This window comes from Macrobrachium nipponense, chromosome 22, assembly GCF_015104395.2.
Source record: "Macrobrachium nipponense isolate FS-2020 chromosome 22, ASM1510439v2, whole genome shotgun sequence".
In the NCBI taxonomy this organism is placed as follows: domain Eukaryota; kingdom Metazoa; phylum Arthropoda; class Malacostraca; order Decapoda; family Palaemonidae; genus Macrobrachium; species Macrobrachium nipponense.
In genome coordinates, this window is record NC_087213.1 from 50,577,449 (window position 1) to 50,596,569 (window position 19,121).

The 19,121-nt window shown below is 34.0% G+C and overlaps 1 protein-coding gene across 1 annotated transcript in view; it reads left to right on the forward strand.

Moving 5' to 3' along the window:
- Positions 1–19,121, forward strand: part of LOC135198628 (sodium channel protein 60E-like) — a 534,137-nt gene that overhangs the window by 420,620 nt on the left and 94,396 nt on the right. The window contains exons 27-30 of the mRNA XM_064226388.1: positions 4,508–4,662; positions 4,890–5,023; positions 6,577–6,770; positions 17,916–17,951. Coding sequence (XP_064082458.1) covers positions 4,508–4,662; positions 4,890–5,023; positions 6,577–6,770; positions 17,916–17,951 — 519 coding nt within the window. The remainder of the gene's footprint in view (positions 1–4,507; positions 4,663–4,889; positions 5,024–6,576; positions 6,771–17,915; positions 17,952–19,121) is intronic.

A 19,121-nucleotide genomic window follows, 5' to 3' on the forward strand; every position in this document is an offset into this window, starting at 1 on the left:
AGTCATGAACATTAAGAGTTTTACAGATTCAGTGCATTTTAGATTCAGTGATAAGTGCATGACAGTTCACATGACTATAGAAATAACCTCTGCAATGGGCATCTTGTTTATATTTTCATAGAGGCATTCAAAGATGACCTAGAAAAATAGTTTGTAAAATTAGATTTTTTTTTTTTTTGGCTCAACTGAATGTGTGATAGTAGATTGGTACTTGAGGCTAGGCTTTATAGTAGCTGTGCCAAATTGTTTGTCTTTGCTGTTTTTGAACGCCTCTCCGAGCTTACTTACAAACCTCAGTGAGAATAAGAGGAATCTGCTAGCTGCCTAAGGCTAAGCCGAGCTGAGCCCAATGTGTGACTATACGGCTGTTTTCTGGCCTGAACTATAAGACAACACTTGAGTAAATTCTTCCAAACTGAGTCATTGATATAGAATGCATGAATGCTAGCTAACATACTGAATAATTGTTGGGGGATGTTGGCAGCCGATCATTGTATGCGCATGCACTATTCACCCAGTATAGTTCATTGTAAATTTAAGTTACTGTATATTGTGATACAGCTAAAATAGTGTACTGTAATATAGATTAACCTTTAACATTTAACCATTAAACACCATTGACATACAATATAAAACTCATAGTGCATGAATTTTACATTTCAGATAAAAACAAAATACTATATTGTTGTTTATTATGTCATCATACAATTGGTATAAGTTAATACATATTCAATACAAATATTGTTTCCACAATAGAGAGTATTTCATAATTTTAAAAAGTCACTTAGAGTAAGAAAAGTTGTAAAGCTTTTTATTCTTCAAACGTTTAGGGGCTCAAGTGATGTTGAACAGTTCTGACCTCTCCTTTTCTCCTTTTATTTCATTGCTAATGCAGTTTTATACCGGTGTTAGAGCAGACTCGTAGACAGATAGCTTTTGATGTTTCGTGACGTTTTTCCTTACCCTTACTTTTCTGGGAAAAACAAACCTTTTCTTCTTCTTGAAGAGAGGAAGAAGAGAATGTATTTTGTATGCTAGTGTGCTTTAACACCGGTGCAACTGCGCTAATGAGCTTAACACTGGTATCTATTTCACGTCTGACGTTCTACAGATGGTAAGTTTCCAGCACTCCGCCTCAAGCACTTCGGGCGTCTGACGTCTCTTATTGTTTTGATAGTCTTAGTATTTATTATTGCCCGATGAAAGCATGAGAGTCATTTTTTAAGCAAATTACGAATGGCATTTTGGACTCTGAAATACTCATTGATACAGAGAAGTACTTTTAGAGTGAATGCCAGGAGGAGGGCAAGTAATGCATTATGGTTACAGTACGTACTGCTTGAAACTAGTTGCCAAGGAATGAATAGTCATGGTATGCAGTTGTTCCTAATGCTGAATAAGTGAGTACTGTAGTTATTAGAAAACAGTAATCCGTGTATGACTTGGAGGGTAGCTGGAAAATGAATTTTAGTACAGTACTGTAATGAAATTTGTGGTACAGCACAGCAAACTCCTCTTTATCCAGATTCATAGACTGTACTTAATGATAGAGTACTCAGGAATAGAACAGCTTTATCATAGTTTATATGGCTTTCCTTGGTGGTGGAAAGCAAGATGAAAACAAGTGTAAATCTCAATTTCCATTTGCAGTTTTAACATCATAACGTGGAAGATACAGTCTCATTTCTAAGATGATACATATAAATGAATTATAAATTACTTTAAATATTATATTATCCTGAACAGAAATGTTGATTTTATCAAATATATTCATATATGACATAAGCCTTTTAGATTCACAAAATGGTTCCATTTACACTGAAACAGTACTGTTTTATTCGCAAATGCTCAAACTACTGCAAGTGCATTATCATCTAGTAGGGAATTAAATCTATGGAGTAGATGTTCAATATTAATATCTTTTGCATTAATTAATCTTGTCCAAACTCATTATGTTGTTAACAACAGAAAAATTGACTTAATGGTGTTGAGATATAGGGAATGTCAATCCTCTTGCTGTCACTAAAACTAGATAGTGCTATCTATTTCATGCCACCTGATGATAATACTGGAAAGTTAGTCTTTTTATATTTCAGTACAGTATTCTTTTATCTATAAATACTAATTTTACACCTGAAAAAGGGAAATTACTCCTGCAGTTATTTTTATTTTACCATTTTTAAAAAAATGAAAGACTTTGGACAACCAAGGTTTGGCACTATCTTCATTATTCCTCGTTTTCTATTTTACTTATCATCGGAGGTTTTTACAATATGTTGTTATTTGAAGGCTAAATGAATTGACAGTAGGGAAGGAAATATTTCCCAGAGCAAGAAAGGTAGTGCAACATCCAACTTTTCTTAATTGTTCCAGATTTGTCAGTAAACCTTCTAGTTTACCTGTAGATAAATATGTAGGTTACCATAGAGGAAAAGTTTCCTTGTAAGTAACTGCTCCCTAAACGTTCTCTTTGCGAGTACAGGGATATTCAGACCGTCGTTGAAACAGTACCCAGAATTGCTTTTAACTACTTTTGCGGTATATGAGATGGAGATTTCTGTTACGAGAGTGTAAGTGCAAACATAAAAGAAAACTTCCACTACATGAAAAGTAAGGCAATCTAACCCTGTGAAAAATAAGTTTTGAATCATTTTATAAAGCAATGGTTTCTTTTCAATAACTTCCATTTATGCATTGCATTCTGTGGAAAAAATGGCAAGTGGAATCAGATGGAAAGTTAATGTGAGATGGGGAGGTAACTGATGTTGCTCTATGTGGGTGACCAGATTATCCGTATTCCACTTTTGGTGGTTTTTTCTTTTAAAATATTTTAAAGAAAATACAGTTGACTTCATTTCACACACTATAAGTTGAGAAGATGAAATTAAGAGCAAAGAATGTTAGGGCTAATGAGTGTATCACTAGTTGAGGTTGAGGCACGAACATATCTACTCGAATCATTAATTATGCATTGCCAATACCTACAGGTTTGTTGGAAAACTTAATGATATTAGTGCTGGTTTATTACAATTAGATGTTATACAAATATGGGCTTCAATTCATTTTATACACTTCTGGTTAGACAACGTTGATCAGAACTCCAAACTAACCTGAGGTAGATTTCACCACCTTAATAAACAGGAATTTGCTGTTTACTACTGTAGTTTGTCTTAATGTTTTTGACAGTATTATAAACATTGATTTGTAAGGCATTTGAATTTATGAACATAGATTATATACGAAATTCCAATTGCCCCCCTCCTGGCACCATGCCAGTTGTGAAAGGGAAACATGTTATTGGCTGCATGTAGTAAAGCTATATTGTTATCAAGAATCACCCAATGTGAAAGCGTATTACATTTTATAATCCCCTTCTCCTTTTTAAGTTTGATTCATTTAGGTCCCAGCATACAAGATTCTATTATTACAAATTTTCAGATAAAGTAGTGGTGGATAAAATTTGTCCACTTGAGAACTAAATCAGTTAAACCATAAATGAGCTAGAACTGGAATGATTTAATATCTTAAATGCTAAATAAAAAATATGTAAGATATGCTAGAACTTTGCATAGTTGCATGGATAGTGTCTTATAGTTTTAAAATGCGTCTCAAGCATTTCATATCAACATATTTTGATCTTTAGCACCTTTGAAATCTGATGCAACTAATGCAGTTACATTTACTATTCTGTCCCTGTGCTCAGAACGTGACACCCTTTTGAAGCATATATTGCCATACATGGATAATGGCCATATTTTCTAGTCTATTCTCTAATGTAATCATGTCCTTTTTTTTGTTTGTTTGTTTTTTTTTCATCAATACATGTTTTCCTAGCATCACCTCATGTTCTGATATCTCCCTGCTTTTTAAGGACCTGCTCGAGTTTAGATTAAGTGTTCATCAGAAAGTCACTTGTCATAAACGAAAAGTTTTGGTGATTTAAGATGTTATCTCAAAATTAAAATGGTAGATTTGAGAACGATTGTCATATTAATAACTAAGAGGTAGATACTAGACGAAAAATTATTCTTATAAATAAAAGTAGATTCTATGCAAATACAGGTCAGTATGGATAAATAGATATCTAATGATAGATTGTAGAAAGACATTAATAACAAACACAGCACCTGTAGTTGGACACCTTTTTTCAGTTTTTATGCACAAACATCAACAGTAGCATATCTCTTCACAATTTTGATTTAAGATTAACAGTATAGATAAGACCTGCGTGGGTAAAACCATATTTGATATCTGGAGACTCTGTCTCTTTTTCACTGAAAATCAACAGATTCTGATTTGTTTATTTATCAGTCATTCTAATTTTCTTTTCAAGAAAATTAATTTTTGTTTTACTAAACTCCTGATTTTTGCATTATTTTTTCATGGTAATTGTAGTTTCATTTTTCCTTATACAGTATGTAATGGAGCAGCAGTTGTGTTGCCATATATGCTCTTATTACTATGTCTCATTATGCGAAATCCTTTTACACTCCTGTAAACGATGCAGTATGAGGGCGGCGTCTTGGAAATGTTTCTCACCGACTCGCAAAAGAACTATTACACCGCCATGAAAAAATTAGGCCGTAAGAAACCTCAAAAAGTGATCAGGCGACCTAGACATCACTATCATGCTATTTTCTATGATATAGCTGTTTCTCGAAGGTAAGTGTCCACACTTGGAACAGACTGTAGTAATGAACTGAGTAATTTGCAAGTAAAATAAAATGCCTCAGAGTCATTTTGGATCTGCAAAGTCAATACCTCACTTGACTCGTTTCATTCTTTTGATGATTTGGAACAAACAGTTTTTTCACATATTTAACTGTTTACGAACTGGAGGTCACAATTTAGCCGAAAAGTGACGTGTGCATTATCCATTTCATTTACAGGTTTGAAATTTCTATATTTGTGTTGATCTTCCTAAACATGGTGACGATGGCTATTGAACACTACCATCAGTCACGCACTGTGGCCTTCACTCTGGAAGTGTTCAATGCTCTTTTCACTACGATATTTGGATTAGGTAAGTTCTTCTACTATACAGTATACTGCTCTGATTATGAATTAGTTACATTGTGTTGTCTTATTGGAGCATTTTTAATGGCTGCATAGGCAGAAGATATTTTACTTTATTCATGCCATTCAAATGCTTTAAGTTTTTTAATATAAAACACTACTGTAATAAATCAAACTTTGATAGTTAGCTATTAAAAATATTTCTATTCTGTAAAATAGTCTTAGCTATTTTATAGTTACCATGAACTTAGTGTCTTCAAGCATAGTACAGACACTTGTTTGACACTTGCTTGGACTTACAACCAGCCCTCCAACCAGTCAGTATTGTATGAAGCAGGAGAACTGTATATATAAATGTAAACTGTGGGCTTCGTCAGCAGTCATATGAATATCTGTCTGTTTATCTCCTCTTTCTCTCATGTATCCTGTATGGTTGTTCATTCAAAGCTTTGATATAGTCAATATCCCTTAACAAAATGTGAGTAACATGACCGTCTTTATCAGTAAACACATTGCCTTCAATCTTTACGAAAGGTTTCAAGTGAGCAACGTGTCTGAACGTTGAAAGTAATCCTACTACTGCTCCTGTGTGTATGTGTGCGTTTGTGTGTAGATTAAGCTAAACTTATACCTACTATAAGGTTCACGATGACATTGGCACTGCAGACGCTGAAATTTCTCCAAGCTCAGTTATTTTGGAGTCTGCTCGTCCGCCCCCCGCTCTCTCTCTCTCTCTCTCTCTCTCTCTCTCTCCTACACCTCTCATGAATAACTCAGGTGTAGACGATGCATTAATGAATGCTTAAATTTGCTTAAACAGAAACAAAAACAATAGTGCAGGTTAAATATATGCCATTATTTAAAAGTCTGAATTGGAACAAGATTTTCAGAAAGTTTAATTTTACAATACAATTTTAAGCACAATTCTTTACTGTGTTAAATAAATGTCAAAAAGAATACTTTACTAGAGTGAGAGGGACTGGGGGCACAGAAAGTGCACAGGGCACAATCGTATATACATAGACGTTATATATGTACACACATACATAAAAAAAACTCATTCATTTGCATACCCTCATTCAATTGATTGAAAATCTTGTTGCATTGAACAAACTAAAGTAAAATAATCGGTAAGTTGACTTTCAATTTTAGTTTTAGGTTTTATTTTATTCGCAATTAAAAACATCAATTGTCACCATCTGAGTTACACATCGGACGAGAGGAGACGTAGGGGGGAGGAGGGAGGGGGGAGCATATTCCTCGCTTAAGACCATTTTGCTCTTTGTAGGAATGGAAATCGGTCATCAAGTGAAGAATGTCTGTATTGAGCACTTAATTGTTTTGATTCAGGGTTTTTTTCTCAAGCTATAACTGTTCTCGGTGAAATAGACTGTGTTATTATAAAGTAAGTTGTTGAGCGCATTATATGTTAGAGATTTAATTGTTACCATAAGTAAATAAAAATGATACAGAATCTTTATCAGCGTGTCTGTGCGTGAATAACTATGTGCATAGACTAAAGTTTTATTGTTTTGACGAATGGTATTTCCTTTTTTGCAGAGGCAATAGTCAAGATCATAGGCCTTCGTCATCATTACTTTACTGTGCCCTGGAACCTGTTTGACTTCATTCTAGTGTTTGCTTCCATCATGGGAATCCTGCTGCAGGACGTGCTCACCAACTTCCCCATCAGCCCGACGCTTCTCAGGGTAGTCCGGGTCTTCAGAATCGGACGCATTCTCCGTCTTATCAAGGTAGGCCTTCGTACTGATCACATTCTGCTATCCACGTAACTATTCCAGGGGAATGTGTTAGGACTGCTAGTTCATGTGATGGATAATGACCCTTCGGCGCATTGTATTTGATGTCGTCTAGTTTTCTGTGTAATTTCCCTTTGGGACAAAATGGTGGCCCTGCTAGCTTGGTGTTGTGGATAAAAGCCTTTGTGGAGTATTCCAGTAGGCATCATTGAGTTCTGTACAATTTTGTACATAGCTTCAACTTATCGGTATAGTATGAGGTTCCTGCAAGTTTACCTTAGATGGAATCCCTTTTGAAGTAAAGCACACTGGTATTTTGTTCTTCTGTCTTTTATGTTCACCTAATGTAGGTCTTGAATATTTTAACAAGCAGATAAATTAGTTTTAAATTTGCAGTTACACTCCATGTAATGAAGAATGAATTCTTCAAAGTATGTATGCAACAGCTACAAATTAAAGAGATTTGGTACAGTGGTATGAAAGATAAAATTACTTAACAATAACAACGATACTGACATTTGCATCTTTGTTAATAATAAATGTCATTTTGTACCCAAAGAATTATGTGCTGTATTGAGAAAATAATACAAAGAATTTGCGAGGCAAAGAAGTTGATTATGGAAGTCCTTATACAACGATTCATATTCGAGTGATACTCGGTCTTTTTCAAACTACTGTACTGTAAGAATTGTCATTATGTTTGCTTCTTTGTTCCTGGTTTTCTATTTTCTCCCTTTCCAAATGCATATCTTGTCTTGATGTGTACTATTGTACTATCATTTTGTGCTGTTATCAGTTTTGATATGAGTTTTCATCTATGTTAACTTAATATAGTGTATTAACCTTTGCATAAATATTCACATTTTTTAGGCTTGCAAACGCTAAAGTATGGTTATGATCTTCCTGTTATGCAACAAGTGAATTACAGTAGCAGAGGGTATATGGTTTTACCAAGGAAAGGTTGTTCGTAGGCAAAGCTAGAATTCCATGGTATTTTAGTATAATAGTACAGTGTATAAGCAAACTTCATCATCTTATCCAGTACACGAAAGTAAAACTTACTTAGGTGACCAAATCTCAAAATATTCAAAGTTGTAGGAACAAAAAATGATTACCAGAAGCGTGTTATTATTTTTAACACCAAGCTGCCAGCAAAGTTTTCTAAAACATGTACTGAAGGAAAGATCCCTTTAGGAATCATAGTTCCAGCAAGGAATTCAGCGGCTGAGTTGTCTCACTATTCAGCAAAGAAGATTCAACAGCCCCTGCAAGCTTCAAAAGAAGTTTCAATTTTAGGCACTGTTAGAAAGACTAGCCTCTACAAGATAAAAAAAAATTAGCAACATCAATTGAGAGGGTGGAGATTTAAGATTTGAGAAAGTGGAGAACGTAGGATAAAACCTCAAAAGATTAATAAGAAAAAATTATTTGAGAATGTGGAGGTTGGAGGATGAAGCTTCAAAACATAAGAAAGAGATAAATGATTTGAGAGGTAGAGAATGGAGGATGTTGTCTCAGAAGATAAGAAAGAGAATAAGGAATGTAGAGGGTGGAGAATGGAGGATGGCGCCTCGAAAGATAAACAAGAGGAAAATTAAATGAGAAGGTAGAGAACGGAGGATGTTGCCTCAAAAAATAAGAAATAATGAAATAAGGACCCAAACTGGCATAATGCTATGTTAGTCTAAACTCAACCAAAGAAAGCAATGGAGGTGGGGCCAAAGGAATTCTGCAAAGAACCTGTAGTGCTGATTATAACATACCATGCAAGACATTTTATTAGCAGTATCCCCTACATGGAAATGTTGGAAGTTCTATATTTGATGGGAGTTTGCGTTTGCTATATCTGTCTACACTCAGTGATGGAAATCTAATGAGCGGAGCTATACTGTGGCCTCTTGATCATAGTTCCCTTATTATAAAAATGGGATGAGTTAATGGTTTTGTCAGATTTTTGTATCTCATAAGTGAGAACACTAAATCTTCATCTCAGGCGACAAACTCGTGCCTTGTTCTTGTTTTGTTTGGATTGCTTAATCTTCAAATATCTTTCTTTTCAGTATATTATTACATTCAGTTTTCACTACTTTATGGTTTTTAACGGGTTTTTTAATGATTAATTTTTTTCTCTCTTATCTTTTGAGGCTTCATAAATCTTGTCAGTATGAAATGTCACTTTCATGGCGCCTCTTTTTCCGTTCTTCTCCTCTCAGTCTCATTATCCATTACAGAAGTAATAGTGTTATGCTGGAAATTTGGAGGTTCCCATTTTAATTCAAATATTCAGGATTTTGTAGCTGTGTAAAGGATTTTTTGTGATCCCAGATTTTCAGTTTTTTAATCATATATAGTTCCACTAAAATAGTAAGTCTTACATATTATATTCCTAATATTCCTGTATCCTTTGTTTCACTATCACCTATGTCTTATCATTTATTACCTGAAAGACCACAAATCAGTATGGAAATTCGGCTTTCATCTCTTCAAGCTTAGAATTTTTCATTCTTGTTAATGGATCAATGACGATTTTATGGTTGCGTATTAAAATTGGTGTCAATAACATGTTCCTACAATTTGCTGCTCCTTACCAAGGCCTTATGATACCATTTTATGCAAATTTCGGCCATCAGGTTGCTGCTGTTGCTGTGCTCGTTTCTACTTTTTCTTTGAGTGTTGATTGTCCATGCAGGACTTAACTTTCCCAGCATAATTCTGATTTCCTTACCACAGATATTAAGGGTGTTTTTTGTGGATAATATACACGCTATTTACAAATCAGATGATCATATGATTCAATAATGTCGTCATCTTTGATCCTAAGATGACTTTTTGATTGAGGAAGGAATTCTGTTCTCCAGCCAGTATAACATATTCTTCTATAAGACCTTAAAGGTAAAAGGACTATCAGTTTTTCGCTTCAAAGCATACCAAGATAGGACCTCTAGAACATTAGCTGGTAGTTGATAACCTATTACTAAAAGTGGCTGTCTTTATTCTCATTACTGAGCAGTCTTAAGCGTTGACTAATAGAATAAAAAATACAAGTAAATACTGTCTCAGGTTAGTTCTCTTTAACTCCAAATAAAAATCATTTCTTTTTTTCAAGCATCTCTCCATTTTAGGATCTCGGAGATTGGGTGCCCAGTTGTCCTTTATACCTGTCCTGTTGTCACTTATATATCTGGAAATAGAGACAGAGATATCTCAATTAACCTGGCAAAACGGAATTGAAAGCAGTGGTTTTTGAGTGCTTCAGATAATGGGTGATGGAGGGAATGATCCATTACAGTTCTCAAACTGCCCCTTTTACAGTACGAATTTGTAATTTTCCGAGGAGTTTTGGTGCCTCCTTATTAAGTAGTTGTGCAAACATCAGTAACTGGGGATTTTTAAGTTGCTCAAAAAGGAAGACAAAGTAGAATATCATAATGTTGAAAGAAAAGTTCATTGCCTGGAAGTTGAGTAATTTGCAGACAAAATTAGATACATCATTACCATACACTATGTGAAAAAAAACTTACCCTTAACGTTCTTTTTTTTATTTACTTTTGTTGCATCTGGCGTAAGTTCAGTATTCAATGGAAGAGGTCTTTATTTAATTTTAGTCTGTTTTTCTTTTGCCAGTGTATTATTATCAAGAGGTTTAGCTTTAATATGCCAATTAATTTAGCGTATTGATTTCTTAAGCCTTATCTTTGCATCCTGCCAAATTGAACCCACATTTAAACGTTGATTAGTTTTGTCGTGCTTATAGTATCTTATGTAATTCTACAACAAATTTATGTAATTGAATATTCTGTTATTTGCCGTGTCGGGAATATGGGCTTTAAACTTTTGCTGGTGTACCTTGGAATTCTTTGAATAAGCAATGGAATTAACGATAAGAAATAAGAGGTTAGCTATAAACTGACATTTCCCATCAGCTTATAAATGCTTTTTCACATTGGGGCAGACGTAAAATAATAGTTGCATCCTCAATCATTTTTCGCTTTTCTTTTCTAGTATTGCTGTACACTGAGACCTTTTAAGTAATGCCAACCTGTGTTTACTTGTGGATAATGATCGTATCTTATCTCACTGTGTTCTTAATAGCAACTGATACCCATCACTGTTGTCTCATTTTGTTGTAGCTATGCAATATGGATTTGAAGTTTTTTCTCTCGAAGTATTTCGGTTCTTTGTGTGAATGTTATGGCTTTTTCATGTAACGTGTCAGCAGAACGCTCACAATAAAACGTAGGTCAACATTTACAATGCTTGTGTGCTGTTTTGCTTGCATTATGGCGCAGAGGGACATTAGCTGTAGAGATTTAATTATTTGCATACTGTTGCTTAATCCTCGGATATGCTGGTATCAAAGACTAACAAATGTAGAAGTTCTGAATACGGCATATTCTGACTACGTTTATATCACTGTAAGTAGGACACGATTCCATTTGGGATGAATTATAGTTGAATTTCAAAGGAAGTATTGCATGAGTAAATACAAAGAAGGAAATCCAGTAAACATAAGTGATCCTTTTCAGTGCAAAAAGACGTTGGAGGAGAAAGTCTCTAGGGAGAAGATCAAAAGAAAGCTTAGGCTGTAGTGTTGCTAAAGAGAGGTGATGGAGAAGTCTGTTAAATGCCCTGACTTGCATACTCATCTTGAGCAGTCATGTTCAGTGAAGCTGTTTATTCCCTCATCCTTCTTATCTAACTCTGGAGGCTCCCGTTTGGTCCATCTGGTGGGCTCATTTATTTGTCACTTACAGTTAATGGTTTTCTTGAATAGCTAATCTTTCACTTTCATAGCTAATTTTAATACATAAGTATATAGTGCATTATTTTCCAATTTGTTTTATTTCTTTGGGTAACCAGTTTACCATGTATTCAAGGAATCTTTTTAGGATTTCTTTGTTGCATACTTGGTGTCATTAATCTATACTTGTCTGTGCTCCAACTTAGCATATCTCTGCTTTCAGTGGCATATTTCTGTAGGAGGACTTTTAATTATTTGCTTTCTCTCATTATCTTAGTGTATGACACAAAGCACATTTTATATTCAATTCTTTCTTTAATAGTTAGCCCGTGATGCTAAACAAGGGTGGCCCTAACCCTATCCCATGAATACTTTTTTCATTAACAATATGACTGCTTCTTCAACACATAATCTGATAGACCATTACAGGCACTTTCACTGTAGTCTAGTCTTTTAGTGATTAAATCCTAATTCCACTATATTTAATATTTGCTGTCACTTTTCTGTTTTGATCAATTAGGACTCGTATGCTTCTCACTGTTTTAGTAAAAACTCTCACTTCATGTTTTTCCGAAATCCATTCAGTATACACTACTATTTATTTATTACTAATAATGTATGTCACTTAGACAATGTCTCATGGTACTCCTCCAGGCAGAGCTTTTGAAACAGATTTACAAGTTTTGATTTGTAATCTTAAAAGTCTATAAGTAACAGTGGCTTATGATTTGTTTACCAATATACAGCATTTTTTTGCAAGGGAAATGTGTGACAAAGGAGATGGGAGAGTTATATAGTGCATAATTCTGATACCGGTTTGAATTGTTACAAAAACGAACATTAGGCAAAGAGGTTTCCAACAGTTAGTCCTGTCATAAACTAATTTTGGTACTTCAATATTAAATAACTTTTATGCATGAGAGAGGCTTTTCATGACCATCAAGCAGCAATTGACTTGGGTCATCTAACATAAGGACATGGCAATGTTGAATTAATTTTGTACATAATGGAAACAGTAATTGGCAATTCGGTAAGAGAAATGCTTAGAAAGTAACCTCATCACTTTTTATTACTTAATGTCTACCACCAAGCAGCTTTCATTGTCAAGCAAACTTTGTCAGCATGTGTATTCAATATTAAATTAATTACAATAGGTATCCCTTGATATTCATGAAAAACGTGTTTCCAAATGAAGGGAAGAAAACAGTCACTACTACATTTCCAGCAGTTCTCTCTCTTGCACTTTTTTTTTATTCTAATTAGAGAGAAATTATTAGAATTGGATGGATTTATTTTGCTATATGTTACCCTTTGTATGTTTAGTATTTGTTCAAGTAGTTTGAGGATGTAGGCAACCATTACTCGAAATACTCCCATGATAAAATTTGTTCAGGGATTTTATTTTAAAAATCCAAAGATCAGGTCATGTCCTAGACCAGATGGTTATCGAAAAACTTTCTGTTGGTTTTGTGGAGATTTTTTAGGTTTGTTTAGCACAAGAGCAAAAATTATTCTTGTATGTGATTCTCTTATAAATATTGTGTTCAAATTTGTTCATGTGTTAAGTGATAAAATTCCATTTGTACCTTTTATTTCAAGTCTGTTTATCCTTCATGTGCTTTTGATAATTTTGCCTGTTGTTTTTATTGCAAAGCTTTTATTTTACTTTTAAATCTATGACCGGCACTAGTTACCTGGTTATATATGATGCGTTTATGATTCCTTAAAAATCTTAAGTTTGATTCGTCTTACTTGTTTCATTTGGATATGTGGAGAAATATCTATTCTTGGCTACATTCTCTCTCTCTCTCTCTCTCTCTCTCTCTCTCTCTCTCTCTCGGGCTATTTCAGTTCTGAACGCATTTCACCCTAGCAGTTTATGACTGATGTCGGGTACCCCAGTACCTCCATTCCTGCAACAGCGGCGTCTGCTCAATATTGGCGGCACTTGCTTTGTTTGTGGTAACCTGTCAGAAAAGAATGCAACACTTGACCTAGAGATATTTATATTGAATTTATTTCAAATGAAAAATCCATTTATCAAAAGATTTACCGGCAGATTTTCAGAGGCAGTGCTTCTCAAAAGAAGAATTATTATTCCTCTACATACAAGACTGCCCTAGATTCTGTGTCCAGGTTATGACAACTTAAACACAAGAGATTTAATAATTAGTTAAGTCATGTGGCAGGGGCTCTTTTGTTGGAACCTCCAGATCTTTGACAACATAAACTACTCTTTTTTTTTCCACCTATAGTATTTGATAAATATATCCTTCACCATTTCTTTCATATTAAACATTTACTCCTCAGCATTGCCTAACGGACGCAACACAGCCCTGGTTATATTCATTGGACATTACAGAATTAATTTTTCACTTTTCCTTACTCTTATAAAATCAACATTAAGCAGATTTGTAGTCAGCCTCCCACGAGAGAAAAATGCTTTGCTTAAAGCAAATGGTGTGGAAACAAAGTTCATAATGCAAATAGGTAGAATTATTCCGGAAATTCGTGTATGCCACAAATAAGTAGAATTATTCTGCAAATATAGAGTTCTGTAAACTGCACAGAGTAAACTAAGAGAAAATGAAACAGTGCCTTTGGGAAGGAGCAATACTGGACTGAAAACAGGTCTGTATGTATCTGCCAGCCATCCATGGAATGCATTTGAAGAATACCACTCAGCCCAACCTCTAAAAAGTTGTTTTATTTATTCAACCTCAACCTGATAAGAATCAGACGATAACTCGGCAAAACCTTCTTTTATGTGTAAATAAGCACCATTTGCTTTCAACAAAGAAATCATTTTAAAACACTGTTTTTTAATTACTTTGAAAGTGCAATATTTCATTCGAGTCAAGAAACATTATATATAGTAAAATCACACTTGATACATGTTAGTGCAGTTTTATACAGTGTCTCTTACCAGCTGGTAATAAAATTGCAAAGTGCAATTGGAATGATTTTCGGAATTTATCGCCTTATTTTTTTCAGATGAGTAGGACCAAAAGACTAAACGGCAATGTATATTTCTTTTTGTTGTCAGCGTGCATATCTTTGAATTAAAGACCGATTTTGATGTCTGACCAAACATTTCTATCCTCGATACCAATTTTGTGTTTTGTCTTTTGATCTCCAGGTCCGATAAGTTACTGAAGTGATAGATTATTCTTCTGTCATATCTCCGTCAGATTCAAGTCTGTCGTCATTGTGCATTTGAAGTCATCCTTTTGTTCTAATGACAGCGTTTTCATATTTGAGTAACTTTAGAATATCTTAGTCTTTGCCAAATGTTTGAGATGAATTTAGCACATGTTCTAAGCAAGTGCTGTAATGCAAGAGCTTTTCAGTAATGGCATAAACATTTTTTTATGCACCTGTAAACATTCTATCTTCGCTAATAGTGTACTGCCTTTTTACGATTTCATGTCTCTGATATTCCCATTGAGAAAATGTGAATGTAGAATAAGGAGAATTTTCAATACCCGGGATTTCTCACAAAGGAATTAACTACCTTTTTCATCTGGCTTAGCAATTCGCCTTTGTATTCGGTATCGTGGTTTTCCAAGTAGCATTTGCTATGACTCTCTGTTTGACTGACTGTGGTTGTAGAAAGCAGCTTATACTAACCAGGATCTGAGTAATGTCGTCTTGAATAGGTCTAGCTTAAAAGATCGCCACTTGAACAATGATTATTCAATGTTATTGATGTATATTTGTTCAAACCATCCAAACCCCTCTTACTCTCATTTATTTCCCTTACTTTGTCCGTTATAAGTGCTTCGGTTGTTTTCGTAACTTGTCCTTTGTTTTATTGTGTCAGACTGTTTTTCACAGGACCTTTGCAGTGCGCACTTCTTTGATGACGTGAATAAACATGCATCGGTAATAAACTTTCCAGTGAACAAAGCGCAGCTTTTCAGTGTGATTCTTGACTGAAATGAACTCTTTTACAATGAATAAACGTTAAATTCAGAATCAGGCTTCCAACCATACGGTAGATACACTTTGCTTCTTCCCCCGAATGGCTGTAATTAGAATCATTAGTTCCTCTGTGCATTATCGTTTTATTCTTCTATAGCATCATGAACGATTATATTATTGTTGTTTGTCAGGCTAGGTGTGGTATTTCTTATGCAATAAACACATGTATCTTTAGTTCGACCCTTTCCTGTTTGAAACAGTTTCATTATGTGGTAAAAGATGTATTGTATATGTTTTGTTTATTATAATGGATCCTACATTACCTACCTTGTGTTAAGTCCATTATTGTTAAAAATATGTTAATAGTAGTATTGTGTTGAATATACATTGCATAGTTTGGGTAAACCATTTGCAGATCTTGAGATATCCAAAATGGTACGTATTACTTTCTATTAGTATACGTACGTACTGTAATAACAAACTTACCATCAGTTCCACTCAACTTGGAAAGTTGTTTTGATTAATGAATGAGAATAATTGTCACTCACATAAGCTATGGTAATCGAGGAAGCCTAAGCAATACAGAAATATGTCGGGTATTTATTTCTTACTTTTGGATATTATAAATGGCAAGTTCATCCTTTGCCTTCATTTCGTCCTCCATGAGTTAATTACAAATATGAAGCAAACTTCTGTGTTAGATAAAACTCTCTGGTTTTGTCTTTAAGGTATCAGGAGGCTTTCACGTGGCTTTGAATATTTTAGTTTATTTGACTGGTTTCCCTTGATCTTTATTGAATTCATCTCATGACCTCTGTATTGTTGATTAGTTCTTTAATTTTCATACACTGTACTTGTTTTTCATTAAATATTTCACATTTTGCTGTTGCAAGCTATATGGTTTTAAAACGATTGAATAATTTTTCATATTAACCATTCTAATCATGCCATCAGGGATGTCCAAGAAAAAACTAGATGAATTTGTTGATTGGTTAGCAAGCCATAATAAAATCAAATGAAAACTACTGCCAGTCAGTCCATAGGTAGAAGAGAAAAGATTTTTCCGAGAAAGTAAAGAAAATCATTGTGCTGCTGAAATTTCCTGCCAGCTGTATTGCTATTTGGTATAACTCTTTTATTATTCTAATATATACAAAAGCCTTTCCATTAATCAGTCATCTTTAATTCCATGGGAGGCCTTCCAAATATTCTGGTATAAAATTATATGATGCAACTGATTTTGGTTTCTTATCCGTTACTTGGATGGTAAGTCTCTGTGCTATCTTCAGATGATTGTGAAAAACAAAAGGATTGAATTTCCCTTTGTAAATGGCGATATTTACCTTCAGAATCTTCCATAAAGTTGTTTGTTGCGTCTCAACCGCATCAGTCATGCATATACTCAGGGTTATGGTCTTGAATGTCCCCAGATTCAACTGTCTTTTGCCGAATAAGAAGAAAAATGGTCGTCTTACAACAGATCCCATCTAAATCCTTTGGTATCTATCAGTCACTTTGCTTACATTTTGAGTCTCCAGGGCTGTTAACAGTTCTGTTCACATTTCCCTGTTTGCAGGAACCCCATCCGTTTTATAAACAACTCTGAATATCTAGAGCCTTGCTGCTCAGTTTTTTAGCACAAAACCTGCTAGTTTTGTAGCTTCATTTGTAGACTAAGCAAAAAATGAGTAAGGTTATTGATTTGTACCTGACTGAAGGTCTAGATGGGACATTTTGTGCGATTATGATTCTACTGTGTCCAAGACAAAACACTGTTGTGTCTGCGAACAGTGAAAACCACGAGTGTGAGCATATATATATATATATATATATATATTATATATTATTATATATATATTATATTATATAAAATACTATATATATATATTAATATATATATATATAGTTATGTTAATATATATATATAGATATATATATATATTATCTATATAATATATATATATATATATATATATAACATACATGATTTATATATATATAATATATATATATTACGTATGTATATATTATTATATATATATATATATATATATATATTATATATATATATTATATATATATATTCTATATATTATTGGAAAGTTTTGAATAATAAAACTAGTTTTGTGTCATAAACCTTAATCACCCTGAGCAATTTTGCTGCATATAACTCTTCTGCAGGTGCTAATAAGTTTTCTACAGTGTTCGTTAATTATGTAAATATTCCATATAGAAAAATACTTCCTTCAGTTTTTTACAATCTTATGTAAAGATGTATTCTTCTGAAAGAGACTGAGTTACCACCTGTTGATTGTCTTAAGGTTTAAGAGATGTACTATTTTTGGATGAAAATGTCTTAAAATTTGCAAATGGTTTCACCAAGGCTCGTGAGTTGCAAGAAAAGAAAAGAAAAAAAAAGCAGCATTTCGAGAGCAGAATTGGAACCTCCATTTTAACCTCCTTATTCCCAACAGCCGACGGTGAACGGCCGAAACTCCTTCTTCGGTCAGGTAGCCCTTATATATTAACGTCATTAACCACTTGCAATATTGCACCTTCCACTCTGCAACTCCCATATTTTTACTTCTATTGTACTGTACTGTACTTTTCTTGGATTGGTCCAAGAGCACGCCCAGACGGATTGTGTTTTGTAGCCGTTGTGCTTAGTTGTGAAACCAAGTCTTAGATGAAGTAGATTACGGTTTTAAATTCATAGCTATTTGACATCCTTTACCTTTAAATCATGTTAATGCTTTGTTAAAAAGAATTTTATTTATAAAGTATTTTTAACACCTCCAAATGGGCAGAGAAACATCCAGTATTGGTCCAAGAATATTTTGGCTGCTGAGGCCGAAGGTATTTTTGGATGATCACAGAATGTACACAGTTAAAGCACAAACTGTAACCTTAAAAGAGTTTCTTATTATTCAGTCAGTTCATAAGTAAAACTGTGCATGGATATTACTATAACCTAAATAGAGAAGTAAATGTAGAGAGGAGATCAGTCTCATTGGATAAATAAAGGCCAGATGCATAGTATGCATATTTTTTTATATACAGTACTTCATAGTGATTCCTTAACCTAAGAAGAATTTTGTCTAAATAAATAGAGCAGTCATAGATAAGAATGACCGAAATAAATGGTATGTCTTGTAAACTGAACTTGCCTTGCTTTGGTTTGATCTACACTTCTTTACCAAATCGATATTGTAATAGTGTTTTTTCATCTTTTTTTTCCACTGAAAGTCTGCCGCAAGCCAAATGTTTCAGTAGTTTCCAGCACACTTCATAAGCGCCCTACATACTACATATTAGCTCCGCTTTTTGTGTTACCTTCTACATTTCCCAGTAAATATATTAAAGCTATATTTCACTATAATGCTGACTCCGGCACTCAATTAGATTTCGAAACATCTGACTACGTGACAGTGAGAAGTGAAGAATTCATCATTATAAATGCCTATGCTGGAGTTAAAATTACTGTAATCAGCTTTTAAGAGCTCCTAAATTGCTAAATGAATTTTTTAACTTTTCGAAATTCCTGATGAAATATAGCCCTCAAAATACCAAACAAAGCTCTTTCCAAACTACAGTCTGTCTTGCAAATGTTTATTCACGTGTTATTATTATTATTATTATTATTATTATTATTATTATTATTATTATTATTATTATTATTA